Source organism: Dryas octopetala, chromosome 5 (assembly GCF_963921425.1).
Source record: "Dryas octopetala chromosome 5, drDryOcto1.1, whole genome shotgun sequence".
NCBI classification, from domain to species: domain Eukaryota; kingdom Viridiplantae; phylum Streptophyta; class Magnoliopsida; order Rosales; family Rosaceae; genus Dryas; species Dryas octopetala.
This window is the reverse complement of record NC_141370.1, coordinates 21,509,105-21,526,600: the sequence shown is the minus strand read 5'-3', so window position 1 is coordinate 21,526,600 and position 17,496 is coordinate 21,509,105. Positions and strand designations below refer to the sequence as shown.

At 37.6% G+C, this 17,496-nt stretch overlaps 4 protein-coding genes across 5 annotated transcripts; 3 read left to right on the top strand and 1 right to left on the bottom strand.

Moving 5' to 3' along the window:
• The first annotated feature begins 1,555 nt into the window (after positions 1–1,555).
• Positions 1,556–3,169, top strand: LOC147285730 (RING/U-box superfamily protein). Its single transcript, XM_086244257.1, has 4 exons — positions 1,556–1,691; positions 1,934–2,186; positions 2,295–2,410; positions 2,568–3,169. Exons 2-4 carry the CDS (start codon positions 2,028–2,030, stop codon positions 2,863–2,865), a joined length of 573 nt encoding a protein of 190 aa, XP_086100383.1. The 5' UTR covers positions 1,556–1,691; positions 1,934–2,027; the 3' UTR covers positions 2,866–3,169.
• Positions 3,170–5,611: 2,442 nt separating this feature from the next.
• On the top strand, positions 5,612–8,084 carry LOC147285729 (uncharacterized). The gene is made up of 5 exons (XM_086245078.1): positions 5,612–6,070; positions 6,176–6,985; positions 7,072–7,151; positions 7,271–7,342; positions 7,563–8,084. The coding sequence occupies exons 1-5, from the start codon at positions 5,747–5,749 to the stop codon at positions 7,897–7,899; spliced, it is 1,623 nt and encodes a 540-aa protein (XP_086101204.1). The 5' UTR covers positions 5,612–5,746; the 3' UTR covers positions 7,900–8,084.
• Positions 8,085–8,396: 312 nt separating this feature from the next.
• LOC147285728 (uncharacterized) lies at positions 8,397–12,627 on the bottom strand. Its single transcript, XM_086244335.1, has 6 exons — positions 12,382–12,627; positions 10,381–11,373; positions 9,878–10,051; positions 9,040–9,182; positions 8,808–8,918; positions 8,397–8,699 (listed from the first exon to the last, which is right to left on the bottom strand). Exons 1-6 carry the CDS (start codon positions 12,502–12,504, stop codon positions 8,618–8,620), a joined length of 1,626 nt encoding a protein of 541 aa, XP_086100461.1. The 5' UTR covers positions 12,505–12,627; the 3' UTR covers positions 8,397–8,617.
• A 1,842-nt stretch (positions 12,628–14,469) lies between these two features.
• On the top strand, positions 14,470–16,821 carry LOC147285727 (uncharacterized). Of its 2 annotated transcripts, none has more exons than XM_086245294.1 (2): positions 14,470–15,853; positions 16,043–16,821. In XM_086245294.1, exons 1-2 carry the CDS (start codon positions 14,470–14,472, stop codon positions 16,819–16,821), a joined length of 2,163 nt encoding a protein of 720 aa, XP_086101420.1. The 2 variants fall into 2 exon arrangements, with proteins under 2 accessions (XP_086101420.1, XP_086101419.1); XM_086245293.1 differs by having other exon boundaries at positions 14,470–15,857; positions 15,936–16,821.
• The last annotated feature ends 675 nt before the right edge of the window (positions 16,822–17,496 follow it).

Here is a 17,496-nt window from a genome sequence, read left to right as displayed (position 1 = left end):
AGTTGTTGAGGTCCCGGATTTGTGGGGATGCGGAGGGTGTTTTTGGTCTTTTACCCGATGGACATCAGAATTCGAAGAGTTTCAGAGGTTGTCGCTTTTTTAGTTTTTTATTTTCCTTTATCTCCGTGAAGATGGCACCTGGCCGGAGGCTGGAACCTGTTTGGACTCCATTTGCTGAAAAATTCTTATGCTCTTCTTATCTCTTACTAAATTAAATTTTTAAGAATCAGTGATTATAGCATGACCAGTTTTAAGTTTCAGCATTAAACTTACATAACCATGCTATATTAACTGTCAACTAATCTCTAGATGTAGATTATTGGTTGATTATATAAAGAAGAATGAATTAATGGCCCACAGAATGTGCATGACGATCAAGTGATTGGTTTTGGACTTGGGAGTGGAGAGGAATTGGGTGTGAATAGAAAGGCCCATCTAGTTTTTGAAAGGGATGATCAAAATTTTCAAGTCCACTTAAATCAGATATGGGCTGGGCCAAGTTTTTTGTATGTGTACATTCCCAAAGAAAGCCCAATCTGATAATATTTATTTGATGAAGCCAGGGCCCAAACTTGAATGTGGGCTCCAACTCAGCAGGTATTTCATAGTGTTATGATGACCTGGTTGGTTTCAATTCTTTTTGCCAATCAAGAAAGGTGACTTGGGTGAGATTTGGGGATATTCCATTCGCAATAATTTATTGGGAAATAATACATTGGTCGAATTTAATATCAGTTTATATGATCACCGGAATCCTCGTTCTGCTCTTTAACTTGACCCCCTTCTCTGCAGCTCACATGGTGCACTAATACGAATCATTGTCCAAATCCTCTGCACTAAAATATTGCAGAAGTGGAAAAAAATTGAAACTTTACATGTATACATTACACACATGATATATATAAAATATGATTAGATATGATAAATAGTTAATTTTATGTGTATTCAAAAAAGAATATAAATAGTGTCTTCTAACTTAAATGAAGAATATGAAAAAAAAAAAAAAAGATTATTTAATCTCATCATTTTTTAGGGAATTTGAAAGGGATAAGTCTCCCATGATGATTATTAATTAATTCATCTTAATACATTTTATTCCTTCAAGTTAGAAATTTCTTTTTTGAATACACATGAATTTAATAATTTATCTTATCTAATTATATCAAATGCATCAAACGAGCATCGCATCGAGGTCATAATGTTTAATATTAGGACAAGATCTTGTAAGTGAGTGCTTGCAAGGTGTGAACTGAGCTAAAAAAGCCAAAAATAAGGCACCCCAAGCCCAAATATAAAGGGAAATTGCAGTGAACCAAAACCAACCAAACCAACCCAAATGCCAAGTCAAGTGGGGTTCATTGGTTCAAGCCAAAGGAGAGTTGGTTGGTCACGTGGCTCACCCTTGTACCTTGTACCCAACCTTTACCCAAGTCCAGGTTTTCTGGTCAGAGTAGTGTCTCATTTGAGGACCTGGTTGGACTTAGACTTGGATGGCTGAGGCTGAAGTTTCACTGAAACTTCCTCACCCTTTCCATTCCCTTTCCCACATTCTCACCTTTTTATTTGTTTATTTTCTCATGAACAGCTTCTTTTACTTTTCTTTAAGCTCTCACTCACATAATTGATAAGAGAGAGAGAGAGAGAGGCTAGCTGAAGATGACTGATGCAGATTGTTTAAGCAACCATCAATGGTATGGACCCTCTTTTGTCTGCCACCACTATCATCATCTTAATTTCAATCAGCTGTTTTGACTACTGCCTTCTTCCTATATATTTCTTGTACATGTAAGTAATTAATACAATCAAATATACAAATATTGTCCTTTTTCAATGGAACTGTCTTTTTAACTTTTAAGATTTACCGTCTTCTTGCTTTTCCATCATATGGGTCATCATTGCTCCTTATAATTTGCCTCTTCCTCAATCATTTCAGGCTGCTTCTCATGTTGGAAAAGATGGGTAGTTCATAAGAGAAATATATACTTGCTTTTCTGTTTTTGTTCTGTTTTAATTTGGAGCTGCAATCAATGGCTGGGATGCTTCCTGGTGTGGAATGTGCTCGAAGGAGACGAGTCCATCAAAGCGGAGACTCACCATGTTTGGCCACACATGGCTGGACCAGGCGCTCATCTTTTTGTTTGTATGCTAGCAACCATGAAACCCACCACACCTCAACCTCTTCACTGGTAGGTGCTATCTGATCTCCTTCTGCCACACAATACAGAACACCATTTTTTTTCTCTTCTTATTTTGGGATCATTATGTCCTAATTATAAATCATTTAAAAAACAAAGCAAAGGAGCATATTGAACCAAGCACACCTGGATGAGAAGCTAGGAGTGGAAGCCAGAGAAGCCAAAGAGAGATTAGATGAAAGATTGAGAACACAAAGAAAATCAGAACCCAGAAGGTAAAGAGCAAAATTAACCAATATGGTTCTTGCTAACATGTGACAATGTGACATGTGAGTCTTTTGACACACACACACACATTGGTTGCTTGTTACAAATTCACAATACTTATGAGTTATGACTGATATGTTTTGTTTATATATGTGATGAATTTAGGCACAATAGTAAGAGAGAAGGATTGAGATGTGTGGATGATGGAAGATCTATGGTGCTGGGGGAGTTGCAGAGAGAAGTGTATGGATCAAAGAAGAGTGGGTTAAGGAGGTTTAGGTGGGCCAAATTGAGCTGGAAGGCCTCAGACCAAGATGAGTGTGCTGTGTGCCTGGAAGGGTTCAGGCCAGGTGAGACCCTGGTGCACCTGCCCTGTGCACATAGGTTCCATTCTGGGTGTATGGTTCCATGGCTAGAGAACAATGCTCATTGCCCTTGTTGCAGAATGGGGATAGTCTCCTAATAGTAATTATTTCACTCTCTTTGTATTGGTCATTAACTTTGTGGTGCTTATTAGCTTGTAAGTTGTAACCTACCATATGGTTTTGTTGAAGTGAAAACTAGGCAAGAAGTGTTTGTGTGAGTAAATACTCTATCTATATATATGGTTGGTAATTTCAAAGATCAAAGCCTGTATTAAGCAAATTTGATATATCTATGATTCCCAACTTACTTGCACTTGGTGTGATTGCATCTATTGTTAAACGAACAAGCGATTACTTGTCTTTCAATATTAAATATCCATACATTATTTGGTGTTTACTTCTTATTTGGTTTTCTTTGTTCTGTATGGTTTGGCTTGGGTAGTTTTTGTTCCCTAGCATTTGTTTTTAGTGTCCTCTGCCTTTTTGGGTTGGCCGGCTTTTATGTTCTGTGTTTCTTTGCTCTTTATTTTTCTTGTTTGGGCTTTGCCCTTGCTGTTTGCCTTTCTTTAATGAAGTTTCTTTCAGACAAAAAAAAAAACAGTAAATATGTATAAAATGAGAATATACAAAGCTAATTAGGAGCTGCAACATGTTGTTAGGTATAAACCCACTAAAAGTCACCCTTCCATGCACGATTCCAATTCTGTGTGTGAGAGAGATTGTTGTCTTCTTCTACCCTTCAAGGTTGGATGGTGGCAGCCAAAAAAAAAAAGGGTAGGATGGTGGACAAAAGTGATTTTATTTGAGGATGTTAAATATCACACATTGTCATGATATGATTGAATTGTGCACTATATAAGTCTTGGGCAATTCTCTCCTTACAAGCCGATTTTTGAGGATGAGTTAGGCTCATGGCTTTAAACATATGCACTTTATAGTTGGTCTCATGTGGGCTTTTACATGGTATTAGAGCCGATGGTTCGTATTCTTTGGCATTAATTAGGCCTAACTAAATCTTGTTGACCCAATGTATCCAATAATGATCCGATATATTCTGAAATTGGTTGAGTTTGCTATGTGGCATTTGGATTCTCATTTAATGGAGTTCATTCATGTAGTAGTGGGCCCAACTTTGGCGTTGAGAGAAGGTGTTAAATATCCTACATCGCTATGATATGGTTGGATTGTGCACTATATAAGCCTTGGACAATCCTCTCCTTACAAGTTGATTTTTTAAGGCGAGTTAGGTCCATGAGTTTAACATATGCACTTTATAGTTGGCCTCATGTGGCCTTTTACAAACAATACTTAAATGTGTGAAAGAAGTGAATAAATCTAGTTGCACTACACATCGCTATCTGTCTATTCTTTTCCCCCACCTTGAAATTGAATTTCAGATAATGCACTAGTCCACTCATGTGACAAGTGGGTAAGGAACAAGTTCAGTCTTTGCTGTCTTGGTCCTTTCTCTTGCTTGGTGGGAAAATTATTTGAGGTCGCACTAATCATTTAATTAAATGATATTGCCATATTGGCTTCTAATTAAGGTGGATGGTAGATAAAAAGGTGGATGGTAAAGTGGCCAAAAAAAAAAGGTGGATGGTAGATAATATTATAACAATGAATTATTGTTGTAATTAAATCAAAATCATAAAAAGTCATTACAGGTGCTGCAACATTATATGATACTTCGAATGAAGGTGAAATGTCATTTTCTTCTTTAAGAATCATGAATCATCAACTCTCATATTGGCCCTTGTTCAATAAGTTTAATTCTAGAAAGAGATAATTCTACCTTATATGTATTTGGGTTTTCTATATCACATGATTCATATCCAAGGTTGGGATATATTGCAAAGAACTTGACATTGATAAGTATGACATCATAATTTGGATATAATTTTCTTCTTTCCTCCCACATGCACCCAGCTTTTCTGTGTCACTGGCTAGCTGGAGATCACTACCATATCGGTCCCTAATCTTTGTCATGACTCTTGATGATTGATTGATAGATGATTAGTTCGGTATAATTAGTTTTGATTATGTGTTCATTCTCTTTCTTTGTGAATGGAGTGAATGACACAAGAGTCCAAAACCTTTCAAATTGTTCTTATGTGACTGAGACATTGCACGCCATAGCAAACAAAAGACTAAGACAGCATGATCATTAGGACTCTTATATTTTCACCTGTTTGGTTTAACCAAAACTTGATACTTAGATATGGGGTTTGTAGTTTTAGTTGTTAATTAGAAGGACAGGAAATGTAATTTTCTTAATCACAAGACCAACTAGTCACACAGTTAAGCTCTAAGACAAAAATTAGATAAATCTGTAGCTCAAAAATTTTCTCAACCATAATAGTGCATAAATGTCATTTAGCTTGACTTTGTAATATGGTGTATTTCCAGTTAAAATAAATGCGTTTTTTGTCCTCAGAAGTAATTAGAAAAAATTAATACTTAAAAGGTTAAACCCTTCAAAAATACTCATTTTAAATATTCCAATTAATATTTAAACTGACTCATTTTAATTATTAATTGAATATGAGATCTCACACTTTATTCTTATTCTTAAATCTTATTAAGAGCAACATGTCTGCTGCCAAAGAATAAGAATAGACAAAATCATCTCTAATCTTAAACACTGTTTAAAGCGATACCAAGGGAAACCATCAAAACGACCGCGTTTCATCCACTGCGTACTTCACTATTTTGCCACCTTGTGGTATTTGCCTTTTTAAGACCCTCCGCAACGGCTAGTTCCTCTAGTGACCGTTTTCCGCCTTCCAAATTCAAAATCTGAACTCAACCTCTAAACCCACAAAAGGTTCACACAAACAGTCTGTCTTTCAATTTACAAACAATACCCACAAACCAAAACCAAAGAAAATCAAAATCACAGTTCTGGCTACTTGCACAAACATCCGATCTCTGTTGAACCCATTTGGCAATTCACATCAAAGATCCAGAATTTCAAGAATGGTGTACTCATACGCACCCACATACTACTCCACTCTCCATGACTCAGTCACCTCCTTATGCAAGACCATTCTTCCTTTCAGCTTCAAGAAACGGCGCTTGCCGGCCGCAGAACACAAGCTCTCGAAGCTGCAATCAGATAACCTCAAATGGCAGCAGGATTCCTTTCACCAGATGCTGAACTTGATGGGTCTTCACAAAGAAGGCATTTTGGCTGAGACTGAGGTCTCAGCTTTCCGCTCGCATTTGCTTGACACCCTCATCGCCTCTCCTACTGAACATGAACAACCAGTTATATTGAGAGATAAGTTGCTGTTCTTGCAGGTAAACCAGTCTTTCTTTTCTTTGGTTTCATTTGTTTTTTCTTTCTTAGTTTTCCATGTAACCAAACTTAGGGAATTGTTAATTAATGGGGTTTTAAATTTTTAGGAACTCTTGTATGCCAAATGCATATCTGCAGATGAGTACCATTCTTCGAAGAGACCGTTGCTGCAACGATTAGCAGTGCAAGGAGCTGAGATTGAGGCTAGAGATGTAATTGTTGCAGGGCCACCTAAAGACCCAAAAGAGAATACAGAAGAGGAGTGGTCTGTCATTGACTTGAAGGATGAGAAATGCTTGCTTAGCAAAGAGAGCTCGAATTCGAAGAATAAGCACAAGCATGGCTCGGCAATGAAGCAAATTAAAGGAGCAGCCTCAGTTTTGGGCTTTGTATCACCTTACAAACCGGGGAAGAACAGAGAAGACAGGAGCATATTCGATGTGGCTGAGTCAAAAGAAACAAGATCGATTCTCATGCCCGAAAGCTTGCCATCGGAGCCTGTGAAAGAAAGTGGCAGCACAGAGAGAACAAGGCGGAAACCATTTAGGAATCTGTTTCAGAGAGAACACAAGGAGGGACATGGTGTTGGAGGTGGTGAACATGGTCCTAAATGTGATCAAACACCTTCAAAATCAGCCAAAAAGCAATGGGATGGTGTTGGAGGTGGTGAGAATGGTCCTCAATACGATCAAACACCTTCAAAATCAGCAAAAAAGCAATGGGGTTTTGATGGATTCAAGAAATGGAAGAGAAGTGACTCAGAGGATGAGACAACTCCCCTGCCTCTTAATGAAAAATCTGACAGTGAGGTACACTTGAAGCTTGTCTCGAGCCCCATGGGTGAAGGACCAGACACAAAGCTTATAAAAAGGAAGCTGCTTGCAGATGGGTCTCCTTCTGATTTCTTCATTGATAAGGTTTGAAATCGTTGAATTTCTTGATCGTTGATTTATATTTGAAGCTTGAGCTGAAATTGAATCTTGGTCACTTTTATAATCTCAAGGTTTTGGGGGAGAAGATAAAGAAGGAGCTGTCAAGAATTCAGACAGAGCTTTGCACTACTAATCCAAGTCTTCAATTTTCGTAAGCCTTCACTATCAGACCCATATCTGATTTTTGGTGACTTTGTTGTGTGTGCATTGGTATTGAAAATCAATCTCTCTTTCACAAATATATGAGTTTGATTCTTGTGACTTAATCAGGAATGACCAAATTGAAGCAATTTCCACCAAGCTTCCTGTAGACAAGGCTGACCTGAAGAAATTCTTTCCCAAGTGAGCAAACCTTTTCTCTTTGTGGCTGTAAAGAATCTATATCTAAGCATGCAAGTAATCTAAAAGAAAACAAACCTCACTTAACTTTTTCATGCCTTAGTGTGTGGACAATTACAATTATAGGTGTTTTGGTTTCTCTTGGTAACTAACATTCAGCTCAGTCGCATTTCTTTCTTTTTATCATCACCCTTATACTTCTTTTTGTTTTTTGGTTTTGAAGGTCATGGTGTGATCGGTACGGTGATGTTGTTTTGGATGTGGTGAAAAAAGAATTCAAGGACCATGTTGGGGAGATGGAGAGCTTGAGAAATGCAGCAAGAGAGAAACATGGTATGAATTCAGCGCGATGGACAACATTCCATGACGACGAGGAGAATTGTCACCCGAATCTCTTTGCTCCCCGAGATCATTCATACCATAGCAGTGGCAATTCGAAGTTCCATGAAACTAATCCCTTCTGTGATGATCATACCCCTAGCAATGGTAGTAACCTGAGATCTAAACCAGCTTTTACCCAAGACCAGAATCCCTTCTGGATCCCAGGTCATGGCTATTGATGAGAGCAGGGACTTATATATTTTATGTTTAATGCCCTTTCTTAGAGTATGGTATAGTTTATTGATGTATTTTGATTGCGAAATTCCTTAATGTGTTAACTTTGAAAGAACTCTGCTCTCCAAGTAATTCAAACTCTATGTTTGACTTGTAAATGTAGGCAATGTAATACCTCCCTGTTATTTGGAATTTGACTCTCATGGGATTCATCTCAACGAAACTTGTGTTTTTATAGCTTAAACTTCCTCATCTTCATTTAAGGGTGTGAGAAAAAGAAAATGACACACTTTTTCTTTTGTTTGGTTGTAGTGGGCTAATGACAACACTTTTTCGGTGTGTATAAGATCACATTAATGGATCCATAAACCTTAAATTATTAAAACATGACTAGAATTGAAACAAATAAAAACTGAGTACTGCAGAGAATTGAAATCCAAAAAATGCCAATGTCTTCCCTGCAGCATGCTCGAGGCAAGATAATAAAGATGCGTCAAAGAAGTGTCCAAGATGCGTTAGATACATACACATTGATACAGATATCTCATTTTTCTGAATCTCATCATGAGAAGTACTACAAAACCGCATCAGGGGAAGAGATGCCACATTATATGGATTGTGGAAAATTCAGAAACAAGAGAATACAAGTTAGTTGAAGGACAAATAACACATGATTGTAAAAGCGAAGAACCATCACTATTTACATTACCATGTACAATTATATCAAACAGAAGATATCTCCGAGTTAGAGACAGAACAGTCAGTCGAACCCTCACAAACATCTCCTCGACAAAGTGGACAAACTCTGTAAGAGGGAGGAAAGAGGAAGTGGGGAGAGAACAGAAATACTTTCAGTATGAAACATGTGAAAATGGACAATCATGAAAAAAACAGTGGATGGCAATGACAATACCCGTGTATCTCTTTGAGCCACTTATCGACACATGACATGTGATACTCATGGTGGCAGGGAAGAACTCGAATTTTGTCCCCTTCCTCATACTCAGCGAGGCAGATGAAACACCTATCAATTATTAACTCACCATGATCAAATGTTAAACAATGAAGGCCAAGAAAAACTACTCCACAAATTAGAAAAAGACCCCAAGAAAAACAACAGAGAAATTAAATTAAATAAGCCTTACTGTTCAACATCATCCCCAGGCTTCGATTTGTCAACCTTAGTGTGACTCTTAAGAGGAAAAGAGTCAACAACAGATGATGGAGCAGGGACCGAGACCATAGATAATGAAAGTGACACGGGTTGGCGATGAATTTCATCCAAAACCTTCACATCATATATTACACAAAATTATGTTACAAAGTTATGTGGTGGAGCTCCATAGCTATTATCAATATATGATCTCCAAATAGCAGAAAGAGTAAAAACTGTGACATTTTACTGCAATAACAATGTTAAAGGATAGGCTGCATTCACATCTCTAATTCCTTTAAACCCATAAGCATATTGGAATGCTAAGCATAGAAATGATCAGCTAAGCTATACAACCACTTAAATAAGAAATTGAAAACACATGGAAATGTCCCCATAGAAAATAAACCACTCTGAAAAGTAACGAGATCACAAATATATATATAAGAAAAAATGTAGCCATGAATGGATTTCGGAAGACATCATAGAAAAAAATTAATAAATTTCTAAGCATAATCAGATTACTTGCATGGTGATATCATAGGTGAAATAAAGAACTTATTGATCAATACCCTCACTAACATTATTAACCATCAATGGTTATTTTTACATGTGCAATCTACCAAACAAGATTCCTGGAACCATTAAGTATTTATCTTTTAAAGTGAAAGCAAATACAAGATAAGCATACGAAAAATGAAGCTTGAAACTTACACTGGTTGCAGCCAAAAATATGTAAGCAGTTTTTAGAAGTTAGCAAAATATGAAAAGAGATAATCATGACAGTACAAAAAAAATAAAAAGCATGCCAGTTGAGGAAAGAGAGTTACCTCAAATAGAGCTTCAGCAAGCATGACAATTCTTGATATACTTGCTCGAGTACTAGACTCTTCAGTCATCAAGAATGAGCCACATGAGCACATGCCACCAGGGTGGATTCCTGTAGGACAAGAGGTATTGCGCTGACCATTATCATCAAGGCCAACGCGAAGTCTTTCCCAGACCTGCAAGGAGTCATGCAGATGCAATTCAATAAAATTTATTGAGGAGGCCCCCAAGGAAATATTTTACAATTTATAGATTCTTCTGCCGCATAAAAAAATCTGGATATCAATCTTTATGAAGGAAATAAAAAAGTACTGTTGCTATATGATATGTAGGTAAATGCAAATATCAATATAAATGAACACTTATATACACTTCATGCCCATAAGACCCAAAAATTTTCCAAATGAAAGGCACTGAAGAGTCCAAAAAAATCCAATTTTCAGATCCAATTTAAGCCACATAATTGAAACAACATCATAACATTTTTAATGTTCTAAAATATCACCTCGGATCTAGAATGCCGCCGTCGTTCACGCGAGTTGGGAATTCTATTGCCCTGGTAACCAGAATCAGCTCCAATGCCATCATTGAAAAAATCACCACTCAAACCAAGCAGCCATCTGTCATGAAATCCTAGATCCTCATTATCATCAGAAGAGAAAAGAATGGTTGGGGAATCAATAAACCGCCTGGAACTGCGTCTTGAGAATGCATCCCAAAAAAGTCGTCTACCATTCCTTCTGGCCTCACGACTACTTGCATCAGCATTGCTACTCGACAAAAAGTTGGAAGAAATACTCATGACATCGACATGAAGAACGCTTCCATCTTCCTGGCCTCGTTCCCTATTGGACACAAGGAATCCTAAACCAGGAGGTATTGCCTCTCGAAGGGAATCATTTCCAAGTGAGTGAAAAGATAATGGTATTTCAGAAACACGAGCAGAATCAGTATCAGCATTAGAGCTATGGGCAACCATTGCTTCAGCCACATGATTCTCAACAGGCACTTCCTCAGAACCGGAATTCCCTATCCCTTGAGGAGATGAACTACTTGGATGCATAACCTCAGGACAGGTCTGAGATACATTCTTGTCTGCTGAATTATCAATGCCATTGACTGCATCCACATTGGCCGAACAATTCAAAGAGACTGGGTCTGAAGATTGTTGTTCTTTAAACGAAGTACTAGCTGTAGCACTATTATCCCTACGAGATTCATCATGACTACAATCAGCACTTACCTGATGAGGAGATATTAGCTCTTTACTTTTGGACAAGCGCTTCCCCTGATTACTTGTACCAACACTTCTTAAACCTTCTTCAAAATAGGTATCCTGACTGGCTGCAACAATGCTTTCAGATGACGATGCAATTTCAGTACTGGGGCCTGTACTGGAGACCAATGAAGTTCCCTCTGTGGAGTTTTGGACTTGAGTGATATCCCGATCACAATGCTCTGCATATTTCACAAGACACTCAACTGGATGATCTTCCATCTGCAGAAAAAACACCTAAGAAAATCAGTCGATGTTTGTAATCTAATACGCTCACATTGAGGTCTCCTATGCATAACAATGGACCTGCACAGTAGAATCTTCTCATATTTTCACAATATCATTATTCATCCAAACTTTTTGAAATCTTCTCCATCTCTGGAGAACAAGTGAATAATAATAACAACATTCTACTTCACATGACTACATCAGTACTATGACTAATTCCTAGCTCAAGAAGATAAGTTACTCGAGTATAATCATTTTAAAAGGTGTTCCACACCATTAAGGACCTTGACCTTTGAGTTATTTGATTGTATTCAAACCATCTCCAACCAATTTCTATGAGCATCCCACTGACCACTTATTGGGGATCATCAATAAAGGTCATTTTGTTTTCTTTTCTTTTTGAAAAAATAATAACTAACATAGTTAAGACCCTAAAAATACTTGGTTTAACCCTTTTTCTTTATTCAAGATAGTTTTATTGAACCTGAACAAATGTAAAGATAAAAACAATAGCAACTCGAGCCGTCAATTAAATTCCCCAGTTTTTCCAACAACATGATAACTTAATGAGCAACTTTTTAATCAACACCAATATGCACATTTACAGGTATGGTATAGCAAAATTCAAAATGACTGAATAATTACGATATTACCGAGCACGGGGGTAATCTTCTGCATCAGCTGGTCAAATCCCATATCTTTTTTCAAATTGAGGAAAATAAGCCCCAAAAAATTATGTAAGAAGAAAAAAAAAAAAAAAGGAAGCCTAAACGGCTTCTAAATTTTCACTTAGGATATGGTTTCCCACACGATTACCATATAGGTACCGATCTTTTGCACCAAATGATCGAATCCCAAAACCACCAGAAACCAATAAAAATCGAATTTTGCACACAAATAGGTAAAAATGAAAAGAAATCCAAAAATGGGTATTGATGATTGAATTAAAAGACAAATGGGTTTTAGTGGACGATGATGGTGAAGAAGAAGAGGAGGAGGTACCTCGTAAGTAGCACGTGACCAGGAGCCACCACAGACGAGAGAGGAGAGTATGGAACGATTGGTGGTGCGATTGACTCGGGGCCGAGATGGGCGCGACCCCAGTCGACTGCTGCTCGAACCCATTATAGCTAGAGATACAAAGCTTAAGAGGAGAGGATTGTGGTTGATGATGATAATTGAACCACACCAGCTGGGAGAGAGACTCTGTGAGAGAGAGAGAGAGATTTCTTTTTATATCAAATTCAATAATTTTGTTCACTTTCGTATCATTGGGGTAAAGACTACAAAGATTTAAGCAACATATTGAAGTGTAAAATTTAGGTAAAGATCTATAATAAATTAATAATACACATGTGTGTGGAAGATATGAATTTTAATTTGTGTCAATAAAAGATTAAAATTTTTATTTTATGTCTAGAGTTATCTGTCAACTCTTTTATAATTTTTGTTAAAAAATATTAGTTATGTGTGTGATTATTTTCAAGGGTAAAATTATATTTGTTTAAAAAATGTATACAAAAAATTATAATAAAATTTAAAAATTAAAACTAAAAATGAGAGAGAGAGAGAGAGAGATAGAGTGGTCTCCGGCTTCAAGCGGTGGTGGTCGAGGTGAGGGATTGAGAGAAAGGGTGAGATGGTGGGATTTCAAATACTTAATTGCACGTGTGATTTGAAATCCATCATAAATTTGGACCAAATCCAAATCACTTCTTTAAATTAAAACCAAATAGGTATATTTGATTTGGGCTCCCAAAATTCAAATCCACCCCCCCCCTCCCCACCATGAAATATTTCCATCCAAACATGCCTTAATAATGAATGTAGAACGAGGCAAAACCCGTCCTCAACACTCTAAAGAGGTTAATATATGCCTATCTCAATCTGCATGTATAATTATTATTGGGTCATTTTACAAAGAGAAGAGGCCAGCGGGTATAGATGAGCATGCAATGGATCTAATGCCTATGATTGGTAGAGAAAACATTTCTCATTTGGTGAAACAAAGTCAACATTCCATGCATGCAGGGACGGACGCACAGCCAAGGTTGGGGGGTCGGGTGACCCCCCGAACGGCGGAGCACGCAAGCTTAGACCCGTCCACGGCGACGCCAGCGACCCCCCGACTTGAAGAAGGCGACCCCCCGACGCGAAGAAGGCGACCCCCCGACCCCGACGGCTCGACGTGAAGAAGGCGACCTCCAGGGCGCCAGCCTCCAGCCTTCCAGCAGCCATCGTCGCCATCGCCAACTCGCCATGATTGCGTCCCTGGTTCGGTGTTCCTGAAATTCTGAGAAACAGAGAGAGAGAAGAGAAACAGGGCTGAAGAGTGAAGACAGTGAAGAGGGGGCTGGGCTACTGGGCTGGGCTAGTGGGCTGCGGGCTATTAATTTTTTTTTAAGTTCCTACTCAAAACGACGTCGTTTTGAGCTAGGAGTTTAAAAAAACAAAGAAAGACTACCCAGGCAGTGACCCGTGTGTGGCTGTGTCATTGTCTGCTCTTTCAGCTTCTTCCCCAAATCGAATCCCCTCATTCATTAACAGTAAAACCCACACAGACAGAGCCCAAGTGCCCAACCCAGCCAGCCGTGAGTCTTTGACGCCGTCGCCCCTGTTGCCCGCCGTCGCCCCTGCTGGCTGCTGCCCAGTGCCCCTCAAAACTCAAGTTTGAAGTTCCAATTTTATTTTTTCAAGTAAGTTTAAAGTTTCAAACCCTAATTCCTAATTCTCAATTCACTTTAAATTTATAATATATGTTGTTTTTTAATTAATTGATAAGATTATTGTAATGAAATTAGACTAATTAGTGGTTTCTTGAATCTTGATGTTGATTTAATTATTGGTTGATTAATTGATTATGGGTTTTTATTGTATATTTGTATTAATATGATTATTGATTTATTGGATTGTTGGATTGTTGTTGATTATTGTTATTACTTTCATAATTTGATTAATTAATTATGAGTTTTTATTATATTAAGTTGATTATTGGATTTTGGCTAATTATTGTTATTACTTTGATAAATTTGATAAATTGATTATTGGACTTTAATTGATTATTGAAAATTGGTTTACATGTGTAGAATTATGGAACGATTTTTTAAGAGAAAATGTCCAACGGGTAGTTCAAATAATTCGGTTAATTCAAGTTTTGGTTCGACTTTAAGTGGGTTAGATGATATTTTGGCTAATCTTCAAGCAGACCCTGGATTAAGAACTCAAATGGCGGATTATAGCCCTAATATTCGAGATGAGATCCGAAGAGCATATCTACAAAAAGGACCTTGTCAACCTAGAGGTCATATATTCCCACAAATTAATCAATCGGGAATTGATCGACGCTTCATTGCCCAATGGTTTGATGAGTTTGATTGGTTGGAGTATAGTCAATCTAAGGATGCCGCATTTTGCCTTTATTGCTATCTATTTAAATCCAATTTTGAACAAGCGGGTAGTGACGTCTTTACTGGGGTAGGCTTCAGGAATTGGAAGAAAGGGAGAGAAAAGTTTAGCACGCATGTTGGGCCGGTTGACAGTGTTCACAATCGATCTAGAGAAGCTGCTATGAATCTAATGAACCAAAATTCACATATTGAAACAGTTGTGCAAAAACAGTCAGACAAAGCTCGTATTGCTTATCGCACTTGCTTGAATGCATCAATTGATTGCACAAAGTTTTTGTTGCGACAAGGACTTTCTTTTCGTGGCAATGATGAAAGTGCCACTTCAAGCAATAGGGGGAATTATTTGGAGCTTTTACAATTTCTTGCAGATCATGATGAGAAAGTTAAGGCTGTTGTGTTGGAGAATGCCCCGGGGAATCTCAAGTTAGTAGCTCCTTCAATTCAAAAAGATCTTGTTAATGCATGTGCCATGGAAACCATTGGGGTTATCATGAATGATATGAAAGATCGACTTTTTTCTATATTGGTGGATGATTCACGTGATATTTCAATAAAGGAGCAAATGGCTATGGTGTTGCGTTATGTGGACGACAAAGGGCAAGTAATTGAAAGGTTTGTGGGGGTCCAACATGTTGCCGAAACCACTTCTAGTGCACTAAAGGATGCCATTGATGCATTCTTTTCTTTCAACAAATTGAGCTTTTCCAAGATACGAGGGCAAGGTTATGATGGAGCTAGTAATATGAGAGGTGAGTTCAATGGCCTTAAAACAAAGATTTTGAGAGAACAACCTTGTGCATTTTATGTTCATTGCTTTGCTCATCAACTTCAACTAGCTCTTATTGCCATTGCAAAGAAAAATGCCGACATTGCCACTTTTTTCACATCTTGTAATAGTGTGGTTAATATTGTTGGAGCATCTTGTAAGCGTCGTGATGCATTGAGAGAACAACTCCAAAAAGAGCTTATGGAAGCCTTTGAAAATGATTGTCTTCAAACGGGTCGAGGCTTAAATCAAGAATCTAGTCTCAAACGTGCCGGTGATACACGTTGGAACTCCCATTATGGTACGTTGATTAGTTTGATTTCTATGTTTGCATCGGTTGTGAAGGTGCTTGAATTGATTGTTGATGATCGCTACAATGATAGTGTGGGTGAAGCAAATAGATTATTGGGAGAAATGTTATCTTTTCAGTTTGTGTTTCACCTATTTTTGATGAGATCTATATTGGGAATCACAAATGCTTTGTCAAAAGCATTACAAAAGAAAGATAAAGAGATTGTGAGTGCAATGGCTTTAGTCAAAGCATGTAAGGAAAGACTACACCATATGAGAAATAATGAGTTTGATCTTTTGGTTGATCAAGTAGCTTCTTTTTGTGCTAAAAATCATATTGAGGTTCCTAACATGGATGAGACATATGTAGCTCGAGGGAGATCACGGCGCAATGCTCCAATAAAAACATATCATCATCATTATCGTGTGGAGCTTTTTGTTTATGTCATTGATGAGCAACTTGTGGAATTGGAGGATCGCTTCAATGAGGTAAATAGTGAGTTACTTATTTGCTTGGCATGTTTGAGTCCGGATAATTCTTTCGTCGCTTTTGACATACAAAAGTTACTTCGTCTTGCTCAATTTTATCCTCAAGATTTTTCGGATCGAGATCTATTGGCACTTGAAGATCAACTTAGGATTTATATTCATCATATGCGTTCAAGTAGTGATTTTTCAGAATTGAAAGGGATTGGTGATCTTGCGAAAAAATTGGTGGAGAAAGGGTTGGATCGGACATATACTTATGTGTATTTGCTTATTACATTGGCTTTGGTTTTACCGGTTGCAACTGCTTCAGTGGAGAGGGCATTTTCTGCCATGAATATTATTAAGGGTCCACTCCGCAACAAAATGGGAGATCAATGGTTGAGCGATAGCTTAATTGTTTACATTGAGAAAGATGTTTTTGATTGTATTGATAATGAAGCTATAATGGCGCGTTTTCAGAATATGAAAACTCGTCGTGGACAATTGTAACTTGTATGTTTTTATTATGAATTATAAATGAAACAACTATCATTTAATTTTTTAGTGTTATTTTCGTAAAAAAAATTTATGGCATTGTGTACACTATGACCCCCCGGAATCAAATTCCTGGATCCGTCACTGCATGCATGTAATATAATCCTAGTTCATGTACGATTTTTTTACATGCACTTAACGTAATTAGGGTTTAGAACAAATGTTAAATATCAAAGTGAGCCCTAAGCAATTAAAATTAACATTGAGCTAAAATTTTCTAGTTATAAAAGAATGGTGACCTTTGGAAGAGAAGAGAATCACAGTTTTTTTTTTTTTTTTTTTAATTGGACATTTGTGTTTAGCATTTGTGTAATAAACCCGACAAGACTCTTGGGTTGAGTATGAATTGGGTACTCTGTATACCAAGTTGGGCTCAACAAGACTCATATCCACACGCAGTGAGCCGACTTTGGTTTCGCCCACATGCAGGTTTTTTCAGAGTCATGCCCAGCCCATTTGCTCTCTCATGGCACGTAACACCTGCAAAACAATAATTGAAGCATTAAAAAATTAAAACACAGATTGTGAATTTGTGATAGAAGAGTACTGTACGTGTTTGGTATATATTTGAAGCCATAAAAGCATAAGTTATTATGAAACATGAATTTGGATCCACTTCCTAGCTCAATC

Bases quoted from the DNA above. Each gene is read 5' to 3' on its own strand.
- LOC147285730 (XM_086244257.1), top strand. From the start codon at position 2,028: ATGGCTGGGATGCTTCCTGGTGTGGAATGTGCTCGAAGGAGACGAGTC. The intron at 2,187-2,294 runs GTAGGTGCTATC...TAAAAAACAAAG, and splicing joins ACACCTCAACCTCTTCACTG to CAAAGGAGCATATTGAACCA. The intron at 2,411-2,567 runs GTAAAGAGCAAA...TGATGAATTTAG, and splicing joins AGAAAATCAGAACCCAGAAG to GCACAATAGTAAGAGAGAAG.
- LOC147285729 (XM_086245078.1), top strand. From the start codon at position 5,747: ATGGTGTACTCATACGCACCCACATACTACTCCACTCTCCATGACTCA. The intron at 7,152-7,270 runs GTAAGCCTTCAC...TGACTTAATCAG, and splicing joins AATCCAAGTCTTCAATTTTC to GAATGACCAAATTGAAGCAA. The intron at 7,343-7,562 runs GTGAGCAAACCT...TTGGTTTTGAAG, and splicing joins CTGAAGAAATTCTTTCCCAA to GTCATGGTGTGATCGGTACG.
- LOC147285728 (XM_086244335.1), bottom strand. From the start codon at position 12,504: ATGGGTTCGAGCAGCAGTCGACTGGGGTCGCGCCCATCTCGGCCCCGA. The intron at 10,052-10,380 runs GTGATATTTTAG...GACTCCTTGCAG, and splicing joins GGCGGCATTCTAGATCCGAG to GTCTGGGAAAGACTTCGCGT. The intron at 9,183-9,877 runs GTAACTCTCTTT...TATGATGTGAAG, and splicing joins TTGCTGAAGCTCTATTTGAG to GTTTTGGATGAAATTCATCG.
- LOC147285727 (XM_086245293.1), top strand. From the start codon at position 14,470: ATGGAACGATTTTTTAAGAGAAAATGTCCAACGGGTAGTTCAAATAAT. The intron at 15,858-15,935 runs GTTGATTAGTTT...CTACAATGATAG, and splicing joins TGGAACTCCCATTATGGTAC to TGTGGGTGAAGCAAATAGAT.